General features: G+C 40.1%; 2 protein-coding genes across 6 annotated transcripts in view; one reads left to right on the forward strand and one right to left on the reverse strand.

The window, feature by feature from the left end:
- Positions 1 to 229: 229 nt before the first annotated feature.
- Positions 230 to 8027, reverse strand: PEX13 (peroxisomal biogenesis factor 13). Its single transcript, XM_065630492.1, has 4 exons — positions 7916 to 8027; positions 5200 to 5897; positions 4647 to 4772; positions 230 to 4227 (listed from the first exon to the last, which is right to left on the reverse strand). The coding sequence occupies exons 1-4, from the start codon at positions 7987 to 7989 to the stop codon at positions 3932 to 3934; spliced, it is 1194 nt and encodes a 397-aa protein (XP_065486564.1). The 5' UTR covers positions 7990 to 8027; the 3' UTR covers positions 230 to 3931.
- Positions 8028 to 8180: 153 nt separating this feature from the next.
- PUS10 (pseudouridine synthase 10) overlaps positions 8181 to 22192 on the forward strand; it is a 29434-nt gene continuing 15422 nt past the window's right edge. The window contains exons 1-8 of one of the 5 annotated variants that reach the window (XM_065630488.1): positions 8181 to 8234; positions 8882 to 9106; positions 9972 to 10108; positions 11630 to 11896; positions 13016 to 13102; positions 18345 to 18379; positions 20101 to 20212; positions 21930 to 21991. In XM_065630488.1, the coding sequence (XP_065486560.1) occupies positions 9983 to 10108; positions 11630 to 11896; positions 13016 to 13102; positions 18345 to 18379; positions 20101 to 20212; positions 21930 to 21991 (689 nt within the window). In that variant the 5' untranslated portion in view covers positions 8181 to 8234; positions 8882 to 9106; positions 9972 to 9982. Of the gene's footprint in view, positions 8273 to 8881; positions 9107 to 9971; positions 10109 to 11629; positions 11897 to 13015; positions 13103 to 18344; positions 18380 to 20100; positions 20213 to 21929; positions 21992 to 22192 lie in introns of those variants that run through there. The other 4 variants (XM_065630486.1, XM_065630487.1, XM_065630489.1 and 1 more) reach the window with 4 other exon arrangements.

A 22192-nucleotide genomic window follows, 5' to 3' on the forward strand; every position in this document is an offset into this window, starting at 1 on the left:
AGCAATCCATAGAATGAGCTAATACTGCTATATTGCTATATTATTATGACATTACTTTACGACAGTATAAATGCAGGCTTGATGGTACATCAGAGAACGGGCAATGCAGTTTTTGAATTAACATGCTGTTAGGCAGAACTTCAGTCCCTCCTTTTTTTTTTTGATAGGGAAAAAAAACCCCTCGATATCTCAAATTTTACTCATTTGATAGTCTAGAGACTATGCACGTTCAGTTACCAATAATACAAAGACAGTGGAACTAGCTCTTTGCACTTAAAGCATTTTCATTTCTAAAACAAACACACAAAAACCTGCAAAGATCCCGTTTTAGAGCATAAATAAACCGTGCCATTTGCTCAAGTCTTAGTTTCGTAGCTACTGTGAAATTTAGGGAACACTAGGATCTCAAATTAGCATTAAAAATTGCAGATAAGAAAAATCCAGGGGTGCCTCGCAATGACATCATTCCTATGTTACCAGTTAAACCGGTTACACGAGTACATTTGTTTCAAGGAGTACATTTGTTTCCAGCTGCTTAAAGGCTTTTCCACATGCCCACAGAATCCAGGAAACAGATTTATTGTCCCAAACCTGCCTCAAATCAGGTTGCAGAACCAGTCCCAGGACACAAAGTGGAAAAAAAATAAGTGTATTACCTGTGGACACACACAATTACTACCTGTCATTACAGGCCAAAAATGTTGGCCAATTCCAACATACGGCCACACCTGCACAGATAAAAAACTAGGAAGGGCTACTTAAAAATATACACTTTCATGTTATCTGTGTTTTGTAAAGTAAGTGCAGTTCCGCTCCTGTTGCGGACTAGATTGTTTCTACAATGGCTGTGGTGCACCAAGAAAATCACTGTGTTTAGTTTCTCAGCTTGTACTTCTGGAAAATTTTCATTGCAAACAGATCAGATTTATAAGAAACTGTATTTTCTTTGCATTTACCTGACTGGCAAATTTCACCAAGATCACCAAATAAGTCAGAATAATCTTACTAGCTCAGTTGCAGTCTAGCTCCACAGAAAGAAAAGGTTTTGAACCTGTGCAAAAGAAGCAGAGAATTTTATTAAATACTACTAGGTAAAAAGAATATTTTAAATTTATTATTCAGAAACCTGAATGCGTGCAAGTTCACATACTGCTAGCACCCAGAGAACCAGGCAAAACTGGCATCTGTCACTACTTTGGAGATTATTCAAGCATAAAATGGTTGGTGTACTAAACAGTATCAACAAGATTGAAGTAAGATTAACCTAAAGCCTCATAGAAACAAATGTCATGGGTCTGTTACAGACTTCTAGGTCTGCTACAGGTATACAAGCAGCTACAAAGAAAAACATAAAGGTAACCCAGTATGTACAGATCTTGAAATAGGAGTTAACTGCCTAATGCAGAAGTTTAGCAATATTTCAGCAGCATCTTTTCTGACCTCCTCTCCTACGCACTCCAGTTGCAGCCACACCTGCTCCTTTCAGTCTTGCCACCTTTCCAAAGTTATGCAGGTCTCAAGCAGCCTGTCAATCAGCCTCCCTTTATCAATCAGCCAATGTTTTTCCTGTAGCCTGACAGAAACATAGACAATGAAATTGCAGGACTCGCATTTTTTCCTGATGCTGGTTCGTGCATTTAAAAAAAAAAAAATCAAAATCTTAAAGCACAATATAATTTTACTTCAATGAATTTTAATACCCTTCTGCAATCAGTACAATTAATTGTGAGTTAAGTAACTTCATTTCCTCAGAGCCTTCTTTTCCCATTAATGTAATCATAAGATTGAAAGGATCAAAATTCTTGTCAAGATTTAGCAGACATAGTTATGACAGTTAGTAATTGGCAGACTAAGTCAAACTACCATAAAGACAAGCCAGTTATTAATGACCTATCTTCCTACGAAAAGAAGTATTTTCAAAATAGTATGACCTGAAAGTAAAATTAAACTCATCTTTCTAAAAATTAGGAAGATTTAAAGATTCTAACAAACATCATGGTACTGTCTTCCCAACTTGTGCTAAGCAGGAAAATAGAAATCTACTTGAATGGATACTCTATAAAAAGTTTGGGGTTTATTTACTCACTAACTTAAGAGACTATTCCTCCGATCGAAATCTTTCACTGACAGAAGAGAAGCTGAAAGTCCATTAATTAAATCTCACACAGTAAATTAATTCCCTCTATGAACACACACTGTAAGTAGAACTGTACACTTGATACCTCCTCTCCTTTTTTCCTCTCTATATTTTATATTTCAGGATTGTTTGCTATTTTGATTTCAACAACAGATGTCATTTCCAAATACAGATAATTTTCTCCAATGCCCTGGTACACAGGCAAACGTCTCAAGAACCTGTTCTGTTTTAAACATAGCAAGCCTCATTTCAAGTTTCTCATTTGCCCTTCAACTACGCTCTCCTTTTCCTCTGCACTTTAAGATCTAACAACCCATTAAAATTATTCTTTGTACCATGTCCCAATACCTGAGCACAACCACCCAAATTCTTGCTCTAATTATCAACCATGGGCTTTCAGAGATTACTTTAAAATCCAAGGTTCCAGAATAATATCTGTCTTTTCAGCCACTCTACCTCAATAAAACTGTGCTCACTTCAATTTTTCTTTTCAGAGTTTTGATGTGGCAAGCAGAATTCTAAGAGCTCAAGGTCAGCAAATGCAACTAAAGTAAAAATACTGAAAGCTTTGCTAACACATAATGGGCATTGACGATCTCTGTAGAAAGAGTCAAACTGAAACTACTGCATCAATCAAGCAAAGGCACATGCTCTACTTTTACTAATACTTTTGAATACCTTTAAAATAAAAAAGAAAAGCTATTTTAATCATTAAGACAAGCTTTAGTTATTTTACCCATTGCTCTAACCTTCAGAAGCTCAACATGTTATACATATATACTACAAGGAAAAAAGTTTTAATTATCTTTGCTTCATTAAAACAAAACAAAACCAAAACCCAAACAGTACTTCAATACAGAATTCTCTAACACCAATATGAAGAAAATACTAAATACTCTGAACAGTCTTAATGTTTTTATGGCTTTTGATAAACCAGAGCCCTCAAATTTTATGGACAGATGCAAAATTTACAACCTGAAAGGCAGCATAAAGAGGTAACTCCAAGACCTCAGCTGAGACAATTAAGAAAGAAATGTTACTTTTTCCTTGCCACCCAAATTCACTTAAACTTCCCCCAGGCCATCACTTTCCTACTGCACTAAAAGGCAGGATAGATATTTTGACATTCATATAATAACAAAAAAGAACAGAAGCACGTTGAGATGCAGATGGGAGCTGGTAAACTATTGATAGGCAGTTAACAAGCTACAACCAAAAAATAGCTAGGAGTGACGCAAAATTATGCGACCACGGAAGGAAAGAACAATTGATAAGTGTGCTGGAGAAGTGCCTGACTGCAGGATACCCTTTATTCGAACGTTATTTTAATAAACAAAAGAGAATTGGTTAGAACTACTGCTGAAGCCTCACTGCTCTTCCTTTGTAAACTGTATTTCTTTCCTCTTTCTTGCAAGTCCTATTTTTGTAAGAGCTAAGGTCTTTTTGACAGAAGCCCTACTTCTCACAAAAAGCAAGCAACAGTTTATCTCCTTAACAAGCACAGGTTAGCGGCCCCTATTGGTTTTGTTTGCTTTGTTATAAATGCCTCGATTCTCCTCATCTTGGGATCTTAGAGCTGCTGCCAGGTGGTTGGGTAGAGTCACTAATGTACAGCCTCAGGTAAGTCAAAAATAAATACTACAAATTTGAGCAATCATTTCTCCATCCCTTCACCAGTCAGTAGCAGCAAGAACTGGTACAGACCCATCAGTGTTCCACTACAATACAGATTTTCAACAAACCCTAAGTTTTATCAATAAAGCAGAGTTCAGTCGCTTCGTTGATCAAAGTGCATCAGAGTTCCTGTTTCTCTCCACTAACCGCAGTGGAGTCAGACGCAACAGGAACTTTACTACTTGCAGCAAAAACAGAATCAAAAGCAGCTTCCTGCTCCTCTAACGTTGCAGCAACGGTGGGTCCTCTAACAGACGTGCTGGTAAACGCTGGTGGTTGCTCTGTAATCTTTTCCAGGTCCACTGTTTTCCTACCTCTTCTTTTCCCCAGGATTTTGATGTAATTAGCTGGCACGAGTCCTGTTGTTTGGCCATCATAACTGGCCAAAAGCCAACCACGGATTTTGGGTTGTTGTTCTGAAGAAGAAAATGCAAATGCGTTAAGTTACAAAACAATTCAAAACACATTGCAGTTGGGGCACAGATACACCAGAAGGCAGATAAAGAACAGCTCATCATGCAGAGAAAATAACCCTGTAATAAAAGGCGAAAACAAACTACTCCACAAGAGAAATGACTCGGCTCACATGAGGAAAAGGTAACCACAAAGCACTCCCTGAGTAAGTTTAGGCTGGTCATATCTTAGGGAAATTGAACAAACCTACTCAATAAGTTTTATTACAATGCAAGTAATAACTTATGGAAAAAAAAAAAAATCAGCGTGAATGAGGAGTTTGGTCAAGTAAGGTATAGTAGGTTTTTTTGTTTTCATTTTCAGACTCTAACAATACAACTTCACATGTGATTAGAAAATAAATACAAAACTAAAAGTTTACCTTTGGGTGCTAATTTTAGCATGTCACCAGCACGGAAAGAAATTTCTTCCTCGGAGAGAGCATTGAAATCATATTCTGCTCTTCCAACTACGTGATCATCTTCTCCACTCGCCCAGTTACTAGATACTGTTTCCAAAAAGAAATTAGAAGTTCATCTGCTTTGAATTATAAAGTTGCTTGTTTTTTTAAAAAGGAAAATGAAGAAAACACTTTGTCTTCTTTGCTAAAACTTTTCCAATAGCGAACTCACAAGAGTAACCAAGCATGATTTGTTGACTCATTCCAACCCATACTTTTTCCCCCACCCCAACTGCCACAGCTGCTAGAAAGGAGAAAGAGAAACAAACCATGATTTTGGAATCACACAAAGTTTACCATGAAACTACATCCTAATTCAAGAACAGGCTGATACTTTTATCACATGCCTAAAATTCAGTATCTACCCCAGTATCTATTAACTTCTTTTACTGTAGTGTAAGATTAATCGTTACACACTTGATAACAAAAGGAACAATACATGCTGCACTTCTCTTGTGCTGCAGATCATCTTTACCTGTTTCTTCATCACTGTACGTAGAAAGCAGTTTCCAAATCAGATAGGGACCTCCCATTATAACAGCAAAGAACAAGAAAATGGGCCAGGACTTTGCGGAGTTAGCCGCCTTGTCTTCAAGGCCAACACGAGCTACTGTCCCCTCACTTTCAGCCCACAAATCCTCATTCTCAGAGCTCTTCCGCAGACCAAGTAATCGTTGCAGGCGTTGGTAGAGATACCTTATAGTTCTCACTAAAGCAAAAGCTGAAAACACCTTTGTGAAGTGTACTTTGAGGCGGGAGAAGTGATTGGCTACATCCAACACAGCTCTGAAACTGTTGTACACTGCTGAAAAGGTGGCATCCATCATCATGCTGACTGAGGCAAATGCGTGCACGATACTCTCAATGGACTGAAATGCTCCTCTGCTGCTCTCTTCAGCCTGCTGAACAAACCTGCTGGGAGGAATATCATCTGTACGAAAGCGGTTATAACCCAAACCGCCGTATCCGTAACTGTAAGGACTATAGCTTCCATAAAAAGAGGTTCCATATGAACCATAGCCTGGAGAAAACGAACTACTATATGCTGGCCTGAAAGTGCTCAGGCTACTGCTTCCCGTTTGCTGGGATGGTCTTGGCAAAATAGGCGGAGGTATTCGTGCAACTGTGGGTTGTCCAGGCCTGGTCAGCAGGTTGTCACCCAAGTCAGGAGACCTAAACAAGTTTAGACAAACAAGATCAGTACTCAAAAGGAATATATATTTGCATTTCCCCAGAGTTCTTGGCTAACTATATAAATATGACTGTGTGTTTCAGTAGTGCTAGGATAGGGAACCTGGTAGCCAATCACTCAGTACCTTGCACAATGTTTGTGAAAAGTAAAAATTCTAGTCAGGAAATACAGGTCTTTTGAGGAAAAAAACCAAACACCATAATGGGATATTCAGTGTAAATGTGGAACCACAGCATATCCGAAACATACACATGGAAAAATGTTCAGTTTATTTATTCTATTGACCAAGAAAGCATGAAATGCTACATCCATGCTAGATCCATCAAACCTGATGCTGTAATACCCAGGTTATTTTTCTGCACACAAGAGCCTCTCATGTGCACTACCAAGAATATCTACGAACTCTGCAATCTGAAATATTTCTTTCCAATATTTGTTCTCAGCTCTTCTATATAATGAGCCAATGCTACAGCAGGACGGAAGTCTGAGAGCTCCTTTGAATCCACCCTTAGGGAAAAGGGTGGTGTGACGTATTTGAGAATCCAAGGAATTACACAACAACATATGCAAGGGCTTTGGGTCCCCTAATTTCCCCTCTCCCCAAACTATCTAATTACCTTTACACAGCACATCTAAGGATAGAATCTATTACTGTTAATGGTTGGCAGAAAGAGGTATTATGAGTGAACTATTTGTTTTGAATTTAGTGAACTTTTATTCCTTCATATGCCTGAAAGTTTAAAGTCATTTTACCTATGCGTGTTGTAATAACATCCTTCAAGTACTAGGCTGATATTTTAATTTTGTCAAGTAGCTGTCCAATATTTGCTGTTTCATTAATAACCTAATCACATATTACCATCCTAAAAGCCAAACATTTTGGTCATTTCCCATGTTTACTACCTCATCCCATGACTTCCCACTCTGTAGTCCACTAAATTCACAGAAAAAAAAAAAGAAAGCAGCAGAAGAGAAGTCAGGTTTGAATTGCTACAGAGCTGCTTCTTTCTGCTCTGCTTTCAATGCAAAGCATCCCTGCTATACTAGTTCCATATAAGGGAGGGAACAAATTCCTCTTAGCAAAACTTTCAGGTTTCCACAGCAAAGAATAATATTTATATCTTTACATTGTTCGTTTTTTTCCGTCATAGACTTTAATTCTCTTAGCAGTTAAAGACAGAAGCAAAAATATCACAGAAAATAGAGGTACCATAACGTATTAAGTTGCACTACAGCTCCCTCCCCAACAGATAACTCAGGACACCTCGCTTTAAAGCTGCTTGAAGCAATTTAAAATGAGCCAGATAACCCCACCAAGAAGAATTAACATCAAACTTCTTGCTCCGCCAGCTTCACCCTGCAGTGAAAGCTGCAAAGCTTCTGATGAATGTTGACTCTCGGGCCAACCTTTTGCCCAGTTTCAGCTCGGTCTAATTGCAATCACGAGCACCAAGCCAAAAACAAGAGCGATCTTCAACCGCCACACTTTCCCCTTTTTCTGGTAAAAAGGAAGGAGCTCACAAACACTTTCTGTACAACATCAGGTTGGATTTTCTGGAAAAAGTGACACACACACGTAGCTTTTCCAGTCGCTGGGGAGGTCACAGAGCTTCTCCCCCACTCATACACCTACATCGCCCCCAGCAACGGGCACTTCACATTAAACACGCAGCTTTCCACAGACACAGGCAGGTAGGTTTTCAGCCCAGTGCTTTTCAGAAGCCTCTCACTCCCTCTCCTCACTGAGAAGGGGAATTCACCACCGATCCCCCAACAGGGCAAACATCCCCAAACCACCCCCGGAATAACCCACCCCCCTGGGCCACCCAAACCAACAACCCCCGCCCCCCGGCCCCGCTCAGCCGCCGGCGCTGCCCGGCCGGGCCCGACCTTTGAGCTCGCCTCAGGGGAGCAGGCCCAGGCGGGAGGCCCGGCCGCCCTGAGCGGGGCGAACACCCAACCCTGCCACAGAGACCCGGGGGTCGGCTCCCGCACTCACTGGAAGGCCGGCGCCACGGTGCCCGCCAGCCGCCGGTTCTCCCAGGGCTTGGGAGGCGGCGGCTGCGACGCCATGTCCGCCTGGCTGCGGGCCCCGCTCTGCCCGGCCCGGCCCGGCCCGGCCCGCCGCGCTCCTCCGCCCGCCCGCCCACCGGCAGGCGCGACACGGGAGCGCCGAGCTATCCAACCACGCGGCGCTGGGGCACGGCTGCTCGCCGCGCCCCCTCATCGATGCGCTCCGCCTCGCCGCTGAGCACGCCTGGTCCGGCTCCGCTGGCCGCTCGGGACGGGGGGCGAGGCCCCGAGTGCGGCACCCTGAGGTGATCGCGGCGCCCTGAGGTGATCGCGGCACCCTGAGGTGATCGCGGCGCCCGGGGAGCGGGGCGGGGTCCCGGAGCCCGTCCGCGGCGCCTCCGCCCTCCCGCCGGAGGGCAGCCCTGTGCTTGAGCGATCCCCGTTCCCCCCTCCCGATCTCCGCGGTTCCTCCCGCGCGCGGCGCCTCAGCGAGGGGCTGTAACGGTTCTAACGGTCGCGGCGCGCGCTCGTGTGTGTGTGCGAGGGGTTATGGGGTTCCCTCCCCGAGACCTGAGGTGTCCGGGCCGGGAGCGGGGGTGCTGAGCTCCCCCTGCGCGGCCGGGCCGGGCAACGCCGACCCGCGACTGTCGCGCCATGCCTGTTGTCGCGACATGCCCGTTGTCGCGGAGGCTGCGGTGGTGGCGGGAATCGCGTCACATCCCGGGGAAGCGGCTCCGTGGGCACCGGTGCCGTCCCGGCCGGGCTGCGGGTGTTCAGCGCCCTGGATCCGGCCTTAAATCCGGCTTCTTAAGTGTTTCTTTTTTATTATTTTTTTTCCTTAAATCTCTTGGTTCAGACCGTGGTACCGTGAAACATCATCTTGGCAATATTTAAGTCTCCTGAAGCCGAATCGAGCTAACAGTGACCTAAAATAATGTTTATCTGTTTGCAGGAGCTAAGCCGCAAACAAAATCGAGTGGTTCGTCTGTCAGTAGGTGGTGTGGAATTCTGTGTGGAATTCCGTGTGGAATTCCTTACCGAAGGATGTAGAGGCAAAAGGATTTTCAAAGAGACGCTGGAGAAGGATTGGAGAAAAGATCTGTCAAGTTTTACCCAACGCGCAAACCACACCAGGTCAAAGAAATCCCCCAAACCAGAAATAACTGGAGACAGAAAGGTATATGCTTTGCACACATTTTCCTGTGTATCCCTGCTTTGGGTGACAATAGAATAGTGGAACCTTTGGTATGAACAGCTATGGTTATTCCTATGTGCCTCCTAGGCTTTCCCAGAGCACCTCTCTCTTTTTCCATATTTTTAAAAAATGCAGGAACTTAGGTTTGTTGAGAGTTCTATGCCATTATTAAATTTCGGCCAAATAAATTAGTCTCCTCTAAAGTTCTGGGCAAAGAGAGCAGCAGGAAAACAAACGAACCATAATCTTTTATGAAAAAAACCCAAACAAACAAAAAAACCCCCAAAAAACCACATTATAAGATCTCTCAGTCCTATATTTGAGATGGGAAGTAAGAAATCTCAAAAAACTGAAGGGGCTAAGCGATAGAAAAGACTTAGTTTGCCTATAGGGCTTTGTATGACAAAAGAAAATGGCATCTGTTTGGTTGGTTTGGTTTTTTCCTGTGATTTTAACAGATTGATTTCTTTAGTTGCTGCAATATTAGAAGGAATTTCCATTGTACGTTGAGATTACTATATCTTAGCTCCACCCGCGTTCTCTGTTCAGCAAAAAATAACATGGCATATAATGCACTTTATCTAAGATAAAACTCTGGGCAAAAGCTGAGCATACCTTTGCAGAACTCTTGACTTCAGCTTTTTCTAGGAAGTACAGAAGTTAGTGGTCTTTTTGGATTGGTCTTCCAATTCTGTTGTGCTTTTGATTTATGACAAACACATATCCTAAATTTTCTCTAGAGGACAAAACTAAATCCAGTGATTCTAAATATGGCACAGTTAAGTGCGTTCTTTTGTTGTAGAATTGCTGAGTTCTGTCTATTCTAAGCTTTTTTTTTTAATTTTAGAATTATCCAGGATGTCTTCACTAACAGAAAAGGACAGACCCATTGTTCAGCTGTTACTGAACACTGGCACTTGCCCACGATGTATTTTGAGGTTCTGCTGCGTGGGATCACAGACGCTGTATAGACGTCCATACAAGGTTTGTTCTTTGTATTCCTAATTAGAATGTGTGAACATATGGATGCAGTGTGCTTTGTGCTACCTTGGAGGAGAAGGTTGTTGCATTCTTGTGCTCTTTGCTTGAGAGGAAAATGCTTTGCAAAATGAGTTATGAAAAATGCCGCTACACTGTGCAATGTTGAGAAATTACAAGAGTTATACAGTATAGCAATTGTGGGTTAAATGTTAAGTTTGACCGTAAAAGTTGCTATGTATTCCCCGAAAACACTAGAATGCGTTAGCTTTCTGCACAGCATGGCTCTATCACTTTTGAAGCAGAGCAGCTGTGACTGTTCCTTCTGTTCTTTTTCCTTTAATGTAATAAGTAGTAAAGGGGTGCGGGCAGTGCAGCTCGTGCAAAGGAGGAACCATCTATGCTACCAACTCTTTGCCTCGTCCTTCCTTCTTTAAGTAGGATTGGCAAGGGAACATAACTGAAGAATTACGGAGCGCACATGGAGAATAAATCTTCCTTTTTCAATCAGTCCAATACAGTGCTATTAAGCATCCTTTCTAGCTGACTTTAGTGCTGAAATTCAGTGTTCTTCAAACTTTTCCTAGCTGTGCACAATCATTCTTGCCTTTGTTCTTGTATTTGATACTCCTCTCATTGTGTAGGCTAAACAAACATCCTCATTTACCTGGTCTAACTCCTTGTCTTTATTCTTGCATCTCCTGGTGTCTGTCCCGATTGTTTCAACTTCGTTCAAGTTTAGACTCTCCCGAATTAATTTTTAATATCTTTGTTCTTGATCCTTTTCCATTTGCTATCAATCATTTGAGAAGTGTTCATTCTGTATGCCATTTTTTATTCTTTTGCATCTCTACCTAATTTTGGTCTGAGTTGCAACAACACAGCAACTGCTGTCTTTGTGACCAAAGACCTTTTAATAAATCTTCCTTTCTGAACTATGTCTAGCTTCTGTCTCTCATCCATCCTAAAATTCAGAGACGTGCAGTTAATTCTTCTCTCTCCTCACCAGCACATCCTTTAATTTTTGTAGGCGTCTCTCTTTATATGAAGTTCTTCCTCTATATATTTAATTTCAGTGTCAATTGTATCTGCTCTCATTTTCTTCTCATAGTACACTAGCCAACTTTCTTCCTAGTTGTTTGGGATAACAGAGTTGGAGGAATTAAATTCTAACAATCTAAATGACAAAAAGGCAATAAACATATTTTCATTGAATAGTAATGGGGTCAAAGATAAATGCATTTCTGCAAATCAGGTGTATAAAATGTTTTCACTGTTCTTGAATGTTAAAGCAGTCTGTTCAGCAAAATTCAATTTCTCTGGGTACTATTTTGGGAGAAACACAGCTTGGAGCTTTTTAATTGTGTAGATGTGTTTTGGTAGAAACTCCAGGTTATTAATTACATACACTAAGGCTAAACTGGAATGGTTAGTACTGCCTTTTAGAATTGAGTTTGTAAGTGCTTGTTACAGTGTTGGAGAAAAGAGAAAGAAACAGTAACAGTATGATTGCTCTGTTTGTGTTAGGATTTGATGAAGGATTTAAAAGAATTTCTGAAAAGTAATCAAGAAAAAGAAGGTATGGTTTGTTTTGACGTAGTTGACCCGCCTTGTAAGAGAATCAGACTTGAACACACAGAAGAAGGGCCTGACGATCTGAACCACAATGGAGCACTCCGGCAGATTCCTTCGGGTAACGATGAAAATAATGCAATGGAGAACTCAGCTCTGAAGGTTTGCAATGTGTGTTTGGGAATTCTTCAGGAGTTCTGTGAGGCTGACTTTGTTAAAAAGGTAACTAGCCAGTAGCTAAGCTTTATGAGTACTTTTATTGGAGCTTGTGTATGTTGGGGCCTCAGATTAAAAACACTATGCAGTTAAACAACTGAAAGAGATTGGAAAACAAAAGGAAAAAATTACCTATTTTGAATAGTTGAAATGTAGATGGCGCCACTCAACTACATACTGCTCCTTGACAATGTGCGGGTACCTCCTGTGCGACTGGGAAAAAACATTTGTCAGTGTCACCGTATGCCCCCCAGGCCTTGTCATAATGTAGGTTTTTAAAAAAAATAGCAGTTCAGATGCAATGGAATGACTGCTAGGAGCATATTTTCCTAAGGAAAGGGCTAACTGATACGTAGTTACATGAATTTAGGAGATAACCTGAGGTTCAGCTGCTTAGATTACCAGGAAAACCTCACTGGAAATGGTGACTTTTGCTATGTGAAGGGAAAAGGAGGAGGCATCGAATGCTGTGCTCTTCAGCTTAACTACACCTTCCTAAAACAGCATGAGTCTATCTTTACCGTGTGCTACTTAGAAAGCCACAGGGGAAGAAAATGTTTTTGATACAACAGACTGTAAATAACGGAGAAAATACGAGTTAGGAGAGAATATGGGCATAATGAGTGTTGCAAATATAATCTCTGAGCAATAAAATTGCTTATGTGACAAGCTGAAATATCAGCTGGAAAAATCTCGCTTGTGTTTGAGATGTTTAACAGAATTAGTTTAATAGCATATAATAGCATAATATATTTTAAAATGGGACTAAACAGAAAGCATAGTATATAGTTTCTGTTGTTGCAGTGCATGATGTTTCTTTTTTGTTTCTGTTGGCAGAGTATATAAATCTTTGCAGAATCCACTTTTAAGACTTGTTTCAGAGTTACATTCTTGAGTAGCAATGGAAAATCTGACAGCGTTTGTTAAGGCACCACAAAAAAGTGCTTATTTTATAAATAAATTTCATTATCTGAGATGTTGATTTCACCTTGAAAGCTCAGAGTCAGTCTTTGTTACCATTCACATGGATTTACAGTGATAACACTAGAATAAAGAATATCCTAAAAGATCATCAACTCAGTTCCATTGCTGTGTTTTAATATTTAATATTAATTTCTCTTACAGGTGTGCCAAAAGGTTACATCTGCTGACTACCAGTTCACTAGTTTTGTATTTTCTGTGTCACTACCCCCACAGCTGTCTGTCAGGGAGGTAAGTGTTTACAGATATTTCTTCATAACTTAAATGCTTATTATAGAAAGTAACTGTGGAATTTACAAGCTGGAGGTGGTTTGAATTTTAATTGCCATTGTTCAAAAAAACCAAACCCATGTGCTAGCACTGAAATCTTCTTTTTGGTGAGTATTATTTTAATTTATAAAGTGTCTGAGTCACTTCAGTTTTCAGTTAGCCCAGGAGTTACTTTACATCTGAAAATCTAAAAGGAGTTTCTTTAAACCCTCGGTGTGTTGTTCCCTTTGGTACAGATGCCGGCTCTGCTTTGTGGATCTTCTCGGAGAAGGAACTGCACAGCTGGTGCCTTTCCTGAAGTAAATGATAATTGGTAGTGCAGAATACAAATGAAGGAATTTGAAGATGAACTCTTTAACTGTTCAGCATTTTAAATGATGTGAAAATACACATTTTAATAGTCACCTGTCTTGGGCATTGTTGAAAGTCTAGAATTGTAAAACTAGAGTTCATAGCAGTTGTAAAACTAGCGATTTTGACGGCAATTTTAATCAAACTTAAATTGTTTACATTTCAGTCGTTTAATTACAGAGGATAATGATAATATGGAGGAGTATATAACCCTATTGGGTTTTTTTTTGGTGGAGGGAGAATACTAAGCATAGTGTAACTTGATCAATAAAATGACAGTTTTTGCTTAGTTGTGAGATGTTTTACGATGTTCCCCTGCTTTCTGATATAAAGTAATGCAAAAATACTATTCTCAAGTGCAATGTGTAAGTCTTTATGATAGATGCCTGCTGTGGTAAGATGTAGTAGAAGCTTCAGTGAACAAGGCAGAAAGAATTGTGGGTCTTCTTGGGTTTATATATAGACCTATGGTGTGGTCTGTTCTCATCCCACACAGTTTGGTTGTTAAATAATCTACTACACTGTTAGTGTTGATTTGTACTGTTAGTTCTGGCATCTTGAGCAGATGCGTTACGCTAACTTATATTCTTCTTCTAAGTCTTCTCGAACGTAAGAGTTTCTACTTCCCATCTGAAATTAAGCATAGTTAGTGTGTTTGCTGCAGCTGCCACTATGTCTGGTAAAATAATACCAGAACAAATTTTTCGTTGTCATCCAAAAAATGATACATGTCAAAAAACACACTTTCAGGCTAGATGAAGTATATGGATGCATGCATGTGTGCCCATGATGTTCTGTAAAACTCCAAATGTAGGTCAGACTTACCGCAACTTTATGCCTGGTATAAGCTTAGGTGTTTAAAAAAAGAGGAGCCGCCTTATTTTTAGGGTACTATTGATCAGTTATTTTCTTTTTGCAGTCTACCTTTGCTCGTCATTACTGAGACCTCCCTTACTCCATTCATTAGAGCCTCGATGAGCAAAACCAGAGTCATGCACGGAATCTTTTGGCTTGAGTCCCAGCTGCAATTCCCATGTTATCAAGCTCTTAATACGTTTCCATTATGCATCTTTAGCTTGACAGCTATAGTTTATCTAGCTTAAAAATATCTTCTTTTTTTTTTTCCCATAGTACAGCTATGTAACAATAGAGGTGAGGAAAGAAAAATTGGATGCTACCGTTCTTCCTTACCCTCCTTGTGGGTCTTTGCCAGAAAGCCTCGGTAGAGGGTGTTATTGCATTGCAGTTCTAGCTCAGCTACGTTCTCACACTAATCCGAACAAGCAGGACAAGTGTTGCCGTCTGCTTTTGAGGCAGCCTTGGCTATAAATGGAAGCAAAAATAATAGTTTGCTTCAGAGAGTTCCCCTTGCTGATTGAAATATTGATGATATGCTGAGACTGTGTGGACTGGGAAAACTGACTTGGCAAAGGCAGTTGGTAGAAACCCAGATTTATTACTTTATAGTAATGTTGTCTTTTGAGTGCAATAAATTATTAGTTTGGTAAGAGGGATGAGGTGTAGCTTTTAACCTGTCCATCTGCTTCATTCAAACTATCTTGTCCTTATGCTAAAGCAAACAAACAATATTACACTGCTTGGTACAAGCAAGGGAATAGAAGTTGTGGTGTGGGTCCAGAAACAAATAGGTGGAATGAGGTGAATGAGCAGGAAGCTCCAAAACCAAATCTGTTCTCTTTGGAAACCATTTTGGTTCATCTGGGGAGCAGGTCTGCATTAGGAAATTCCTGCTGTCCCTTCAGTTCCATCCCTTCAGTCTTGCCAAACGCTAAACCAGCTGTTTTGAAGACGTGAAAATGGGTGATGGTGGAGAGAGAAGCTCTTATAAATCATGCGGGTTTATTTACCACCTATCCGTTTATCACTTCAGAAAATAATTGGTAAAAAGAGGTCCTGTTTTACAGTTACAGAAAGGCAGCAAGTAATATAGTATGCCAAAACATCTCCGGTATCTCAAAACGCTTTGTGTTGAAAAGATGTCTTGTTAAATTCTGCTTTTAATTCTTTAACCTGCACTGTACAAGACCATATGTAATTTTATCATAAAAAGACACCCTAAAGACAGCCTCCCTTCCATTGACCTTTTGTATGACACACAGATTTTCTCTGACTTCTTTTTAACAAAAAATCAGAAACTGCCTCTTAATATTTCCTTCAACTAATTTAAGTATGACAGTTGTCATCCTGCCAAGTCTAAAATGTACGATAGGAGCTGAAGAAGGAGTGGGACATAAAATTTACATTTGCCTAGTATTTGTATCTGTAATGCAAAGAAGCTATCGCCTCTTTGCACAAGTAGGATATTTTATTAAAATAAATCATAAATACAGGAGTCCCAAGTTTATGTCAGACAACTATATTAGAATATGAAGTGAGTCGTGCCCTTCAAAAGGGTGAGTGTTAGCTCTGTCTCTAGTCTCAGTTGTGATCCATCATCCTGGTACTTGCTACAAGGACATTGATGCAAATAGCATCTGTAGTCATTACTCCCTGTAGGACTGTGTACACCTCATCATGGAATTCCCCATCTCGAAGCTCTTTTCTAATACAGTGAAAAAATGCTGTGGCTGGGATGGCACATGGTGTTTCAACTGTTGCTACTGTGAGATCCCTCAGATAGCATTAGAATAATATCCTGCAGCTTGTAATCAATATAGTGCCTGAGCTGGTGTATTTCAGAAATATATTTGCTGTTAAGCATTGCCCTGCAGGCTTGAGCTCTGTAATGAGCATTTTTCATTTTCAAACCACTTCACAAACATAAAGTAATTACGAAGTAGAGGGATCTGATCCCCTGCTTCACATACAGCTGGGAGAGAATAGAGCAGGGGAATGGAGGCCTAGGAGTAGAGGGGTTTGGCTGGCTTGGTGGTTGAATGTGATTTGGAATTTGGGATCTTTTGGCTTCTGTGCTCGCAGTACCCTAATCTGTTGTTTCCTCTTAATTGAAGGGGAAAAGTAATTTCTTTAGTTCTCTTTCAATTTTGAGGTCAAGAGAGAGGAGACAAAATTTGACCTGTGGTCTCCTTTTAGCATAGTTACTTGCATGCAGATGTTTTTCTGTATTCTGTAATTGTGCCCCCATAAATCAGGGGAAAAGAGTGAGGTTAGCCAGCCGCCCGAGTACCCAGCCTACATGTGCTTTAAATCAAGGCACATGAGATTTTTTGAATTGGCATTTGTCAAATGCAGATTTCTAGACCTGGTTGCATGGTTATCATATTCTCTAGTTCAGAATTATGTTCAAGGAATTTCAATTGGAAACTATTTTTATTTATGATTTTATCTGGGTTATTATGCAAACAAGATTACAATATACTTCATGGTGTTTTGTGAAGCAGTCTTACTCATACTGTCGACATATTCAGTATAATGAATCGCAGTGAATTTGAGTAAACAGTATTCTGTCAATACAACTATATTTATTTTGTTCAGTAGTGTGCTGTATCGTGTATCTAACAAAGTTTGTGTTCTTTCTCCGCCATCCCTCTTTCCCCTTAGTATATCTAGCACTTTTTTTAGGTTTCCCTCATTCTTTTAGATTTGCCTAAGAAAGGCCAATAGACTTTTTTGATGGAGTTCCTCTATCAGTATGTAAAATAGATCTATGATGTGGTTCCTTCTGATATGAATGAAAAGGTGACGTGATGCTGGCTCTGCTCCTTTAAGTTTGATACATGTTTTCAAACCTCTTAATTAGAATTATTTCCTTGAGAAGAGAGAGTTCTTATTTCAACAGGGTTTGGGGGGAGGTTATTCTTAAAGCACCATATAAGAAGAATTAAAGACAGGTAAGGGGTCTAAAATTCTAAAGAATTTAAATCAGTAGTGTTCACTGCTTTTGACATACCAACTCTTCTGGCCATTGCATGTGTGTATATGGTTGTATGACAAGCGTATCGAGTCACTTTTCTCTGACACTTTAGTAATAGTCTGCAGTCCACGGATTAAAAACTACTAATTTTGATTTTTTTCATTGTAGTTGTTTTGAGGGGCTTTTCTTATTAATTGCTTTTGCGCTGATAGGCATTGTGTTGAAATGGAAGTTGTACAAGTCTTCCAAATGCCTGTGTCCAACATCACTTTTTTTTTTTCCCCTCTTAATTAAAGACCTAATAGAAAGGCTATTTGAGGTCAAAGTTACAATTCCGGTTAACCGTAATGCGCTTTAGTTTAGTAAGGTGTGTTTTCATTGTGATGCAGAGAATGGCAGTCACACAGAGGCAAAATTTAAAGCCTAAAGCACTGAACAATTACCACACTGAAGTAATGGATCATCTTGAAGAATCCGTATGTCAGTACAAAGAGAAGTGAGACTGCAGAGAGATGCACCTCTAAAATGCTTGGCTGCTCAGAGCAGAGTATGAGAAAGATGCTTTTGGAAGCTTTTGACATAAGCAATATTGTTTGAAGTCTACAGTTTCTTGATCCCTTTAAATTTCGTTCAAGTCTGTTAGTGTTGCGCTGATTCGATGGCCGTCGCTCCTTTGTGTTTACTTCTGTATTTTTCTATTGTCCAGTCATACCACTGGTAACTTTAATTCTGCTTTTGACCTTTGTTATAATCATTGTTAATTCTTATACTGCTGCGTTCTGTCTCTTTTTTTAAGGCCAGATAGAATTTGAGGTGAATTGCAAAATGATGTCTTACAAATAAAACCAAACACTGATTCTATCTTCCCGCTTCTAGAGCAAAAGCTAAATTAAAATCCTAACGGTTCCTTTTCGTCTTGAGTTTTGAAATGATCTCTCAAATTGTTGGAGTTTTGAGCCTTAATTTCACTTGCTTTTTTTCTTTCTCATCTTCCTGGGCACGGCTGGTGACCTATAGTGTGCTGCTTGGCTGCTGGTAAAGCAGGAAATGGGGTGAGTAATTTATTTTGGCAACCCTCGTACCACTTCTACTAGAGATTCCTCCAGATTTAGAGAAAGGCAGGACACTCTTACTATAACTTTCTTCCAGCATAGCAGAAATGAGAAACCACATAATGCAGTGGATCTGCTGAGACAGGTGTGTTAAGAGAAAATTTTAACCAGGCAATTAATGCTATATTTTCAAGGTCAAGGCAGTTGCTTTCATATAGGGTTGCTTATGCTAACAGTTGTGCAATATGTAGACTCACTTCCTAGTCTTTGACCAAGATTTTAAATTACTTTATACCTTCAAAACTAATCATAAGGAAATTCAGAACTGAGATGTGCTGTCATTTTTTTTTAATTATTGTTTTTTATTGTCCATAGCTTTTACTGTCTGCCCGGCAAGAACTCTTTATATAGACACCATTTGTCTATATAAATGTTGAGCAGGCAAGAAGATGATTTTATAGTCTTGTCCAGTTTACTCGATGCTTGTGAAGGATAAGATGGCAGCTGGTTTTAGTGTTTGTGGTTGGCTTTTTAAATTTTTTTTTTACCTGGTTTGACCTTAATTGGGGTTTATTATCTCTTTTGCCTCATAGTGTGGTTATAGCTAGGACGTGGCATTTCAACTTGGAGTGCAGGCTGTCTGTCCGACTGTACAGCTTTGAGTTAGTGTAATGGTCCTGAGAGACGCCATGATGCCATCTGTGAGCCAGAATCTTCTTGTACACGGAAGACAAAATGAAATACAGACATTTTCATTTTGCCTGTATATCAGGTTTAGTTTACATTAATAGTAACTGAAAATTGTTACTCAGATAATGGTGAGAGGTTAGTAGTGTAGTGAGAAAGATAGTAGTGCAGTGGGTGCAAGTTAGATTTGACTCCTCTTTTTTATACCTCAGTGTTTTGAAATCAATTTAAACATTTGATTCTTTGTCTGCTCCAGGACACTACCTCTCCAGGCCAAAAAAAAAAAAAAGCAAGCATCTATTTTTAAATGTTAGTGAAAAAGAACACTAGGGAATAGAAACAGGGCAGAACAAGATATTCTTTAGGGTGGAAGCTGGACAGGAGGCTCCTTAGCAAGTACCAGAGGTGCTGCCCTGCAGGATCCAGATACTCAGTTTGTTGATTTACTATCAGTAGGATCTTGCCCCTCTTTGCATGTACCTTCTGTCTTTCTTGTCTTAACATAAGTGCTTATGTGACCACCCACAGAGCCGATAATCTCACTGATCTGGCTGAAAAACAAAACTTTTTTTTTTTGGATTAGGGTTTGCTTTAAATGGGTCAATGGGCTGGTGATACCTCCCTCTGCAAGTGCTGGCAGGAAAGCGTGGCCGGAGGCAGAGAGGAGGCAACAGAGTCCTAAACTGGTTCGAGCTGAATGTAGCTCAAGTAGTTACACCTTTAGCTACTCCCTGCCGAACCTTTACGTGTTTATTGGGAAGCATCTTATCTAAAATCCTGGTCTGGCCTTCATGTTTCCTCAGCACTTTGCTAATTCAATACAAAGATTCAGTGCCATTACAGGAGGTCTTGGAACAGCCTTCCATTCTTTCATGCCATGGTCTGTATGCTTAATACTCTTGTCCTTTTTCACTTGTGCATTGTCTGTTTACTTGGGACTAGTTACTTAAGTTTGTCTTGAAATACTATCTGTCATGTATCTGTCTTTGACAGATTCCTGTGCAAGTTATTATTTCTTTGTGTATGTGATTCAGAAAACTGGGCCTTTCCTTGGCAAAGGATGACATTGTTCAGCTGAAAGAAGCTTATAAGTGGATTATTCATCCCCAGTTGTCGGAAGAATTGGGTGTTCCTGCTGATGGAAAGGTGTTGTATAAATAAGAAAACAGTTTTTTTCTCTCTGTTGCTTTTTGGGTTTGTTTTTGTTTTTTTTTAATATGTGTTTGTGTGTATATATATTTTTTTATACACTTATATGTATCAGGGGAAAAATACATATATACTGGTTTTCCTCCATTAACAGATAAACAAGGTGTACCGCTCATATATTCACTGTAGGGGAGAGCAGGGGGAAAGTTCTTTTAACCAGAAATCTCCAAGTCTCAGTACTGACAGGTCCAATCTTCATTTTTGTACACATAGATCACTGCATCTTCTGAAACCATGGTAGTCTTTTGCTGAATCTCTTGTGCTTGGGTTGCCATCCTCCTTTTATCAATGAGACTTTTTCAGTTTTCTCATTTTCCAGGATCTCTCTTTTCCAGAGCCTGAGGAATGCTCACACATTCCTCCTTTGCTCTCCTGTTACTGCCAACACAGTTACTGCTCTGTGAAATAAATTGTTCAGGTTGTTAGCGTGTTAAATTCTATGGATACAATAAATTTCTGACATGTACTGAAAGAGGAAAGACTGGTCCTTGTTCACTTTAATGAATGCTAAAGACAGGCATGCTGGAACCTGTAATACCTGTAAGTAGGCGATAGAATTGTTTTTTCAAACCCTGTTTTCAACTTTCAGATTCTGACTAACATTCTTAAAATGTTTCTGAAATGCATTGACTGAACATGATATTCAGATGTTGCCAGACAAATTCAGAAACACCATCACCTTGAATGGAAAATCTCTGCAAACATGGCTACAGTTCGTGCTGAGGACAAAGCAATCTGCAGTTTTGACTCAGAAACAGTGACAGGACTGACCCCAGGACTAGACTCACTTAGTCTGTACTTTGGTTTCTCAGCTTCCATAATAATTACAGCTTGTCTTTTCCCAGAGGCGCTAATTGAAAACGTCCCCTTTGTCTTCATGAAGAAAGAAATGCTCAGTTACCCTGAAGATGATCCAAGAAAAAACAAACTTCTTACATACCAAGTTAGCAAAAGCTCTACAACACTTAGGCACTGAGCCACTCCAGACATCATTGTACGATAAAAGTTCCTTGTCTAGTGCTCTTTATCTACAAGGCACTCGAAAATTAGCCAATCTTTTCAATAGCCCTCTTGAGGTATTCTGGTTTCTGAATAACAGAAGTAATGACTGTTGTTTGCCCAAGGCCAAAGAGGGAATTGGGGGTAGAACTGAGATTACACTAGAGTTTCTGGTCTAGCTGTCAATCCACCAGGAAGTGTTGCCTTTCTTTGCCCCAAGGCCATCCAGTCATTGCGAACGAAGCCCCTGACAAAATTTTACAGTGGTGACTACTACAGGGCTTTTATCTTTATTCCACGCTACGCGCTGCTCTCCCAGAAGGTTTGTGAAGTTTAAGTGACCGTAATAGGCTTTGAGCATACGCTGTCTCTGAGTCAGTTCCCTCTGCGCAAAATGGGGCCGGTGTCTGTGATGTGTAGGTCACTCAAGTTTCTGAGTGCTCGCAGATCATCTTTGGTTACTTCAGAAATGCAAATGCTATTATGACACAGGTTTTAATGTCTTTAGATGATGTTGTTGAATAAAAGTGTTACTTTCTCTTTTGTCTACCTCTAATACTACAATATTACCTAATATTACGATAAGGATGCTGGAAAGTATCTTTCCTGTTTGTTTAAAAAACTATTACCTTCCTTTTGTTTTTTCTTAATTTAGAGTTTGTTTGAAGTTAGTGTCATCTTTGCTCACCCAGAAACAGAGGAGGAGTGCCATTTCCTGTAAGTTTTTATATAAATAACGAAAGATCCTTATCTAAATATTGTGCAACCTTGTTGGATTGGATTTGCTACAGATGAGAATATGCAATGTTTATAAACTAGAACGGGGCCTGCGTCTATGCTTCCTCATATTCAGACAGAGTTACAGAGCTTGAAGTTATGCCATCTCTGTCTGGTTAATTCTGTGCTTTAAAGCCAATG

This window comes from Caloenas nicobarica, chromosome 3 (assembly GCF_036013445.1).
Source record: "Caloenas nicobarica isolate bCalNic1 chromosome 3, bCalNic1.hap1, whole genome shotgun sequence".
Classification (NCBI taxonomy): domain Eukaryota; kingdom Metazoa; phylum Chordata; class Aves; order Columbiformes; family Columbidae; genus Caloenas; species Caloenas nicobarica.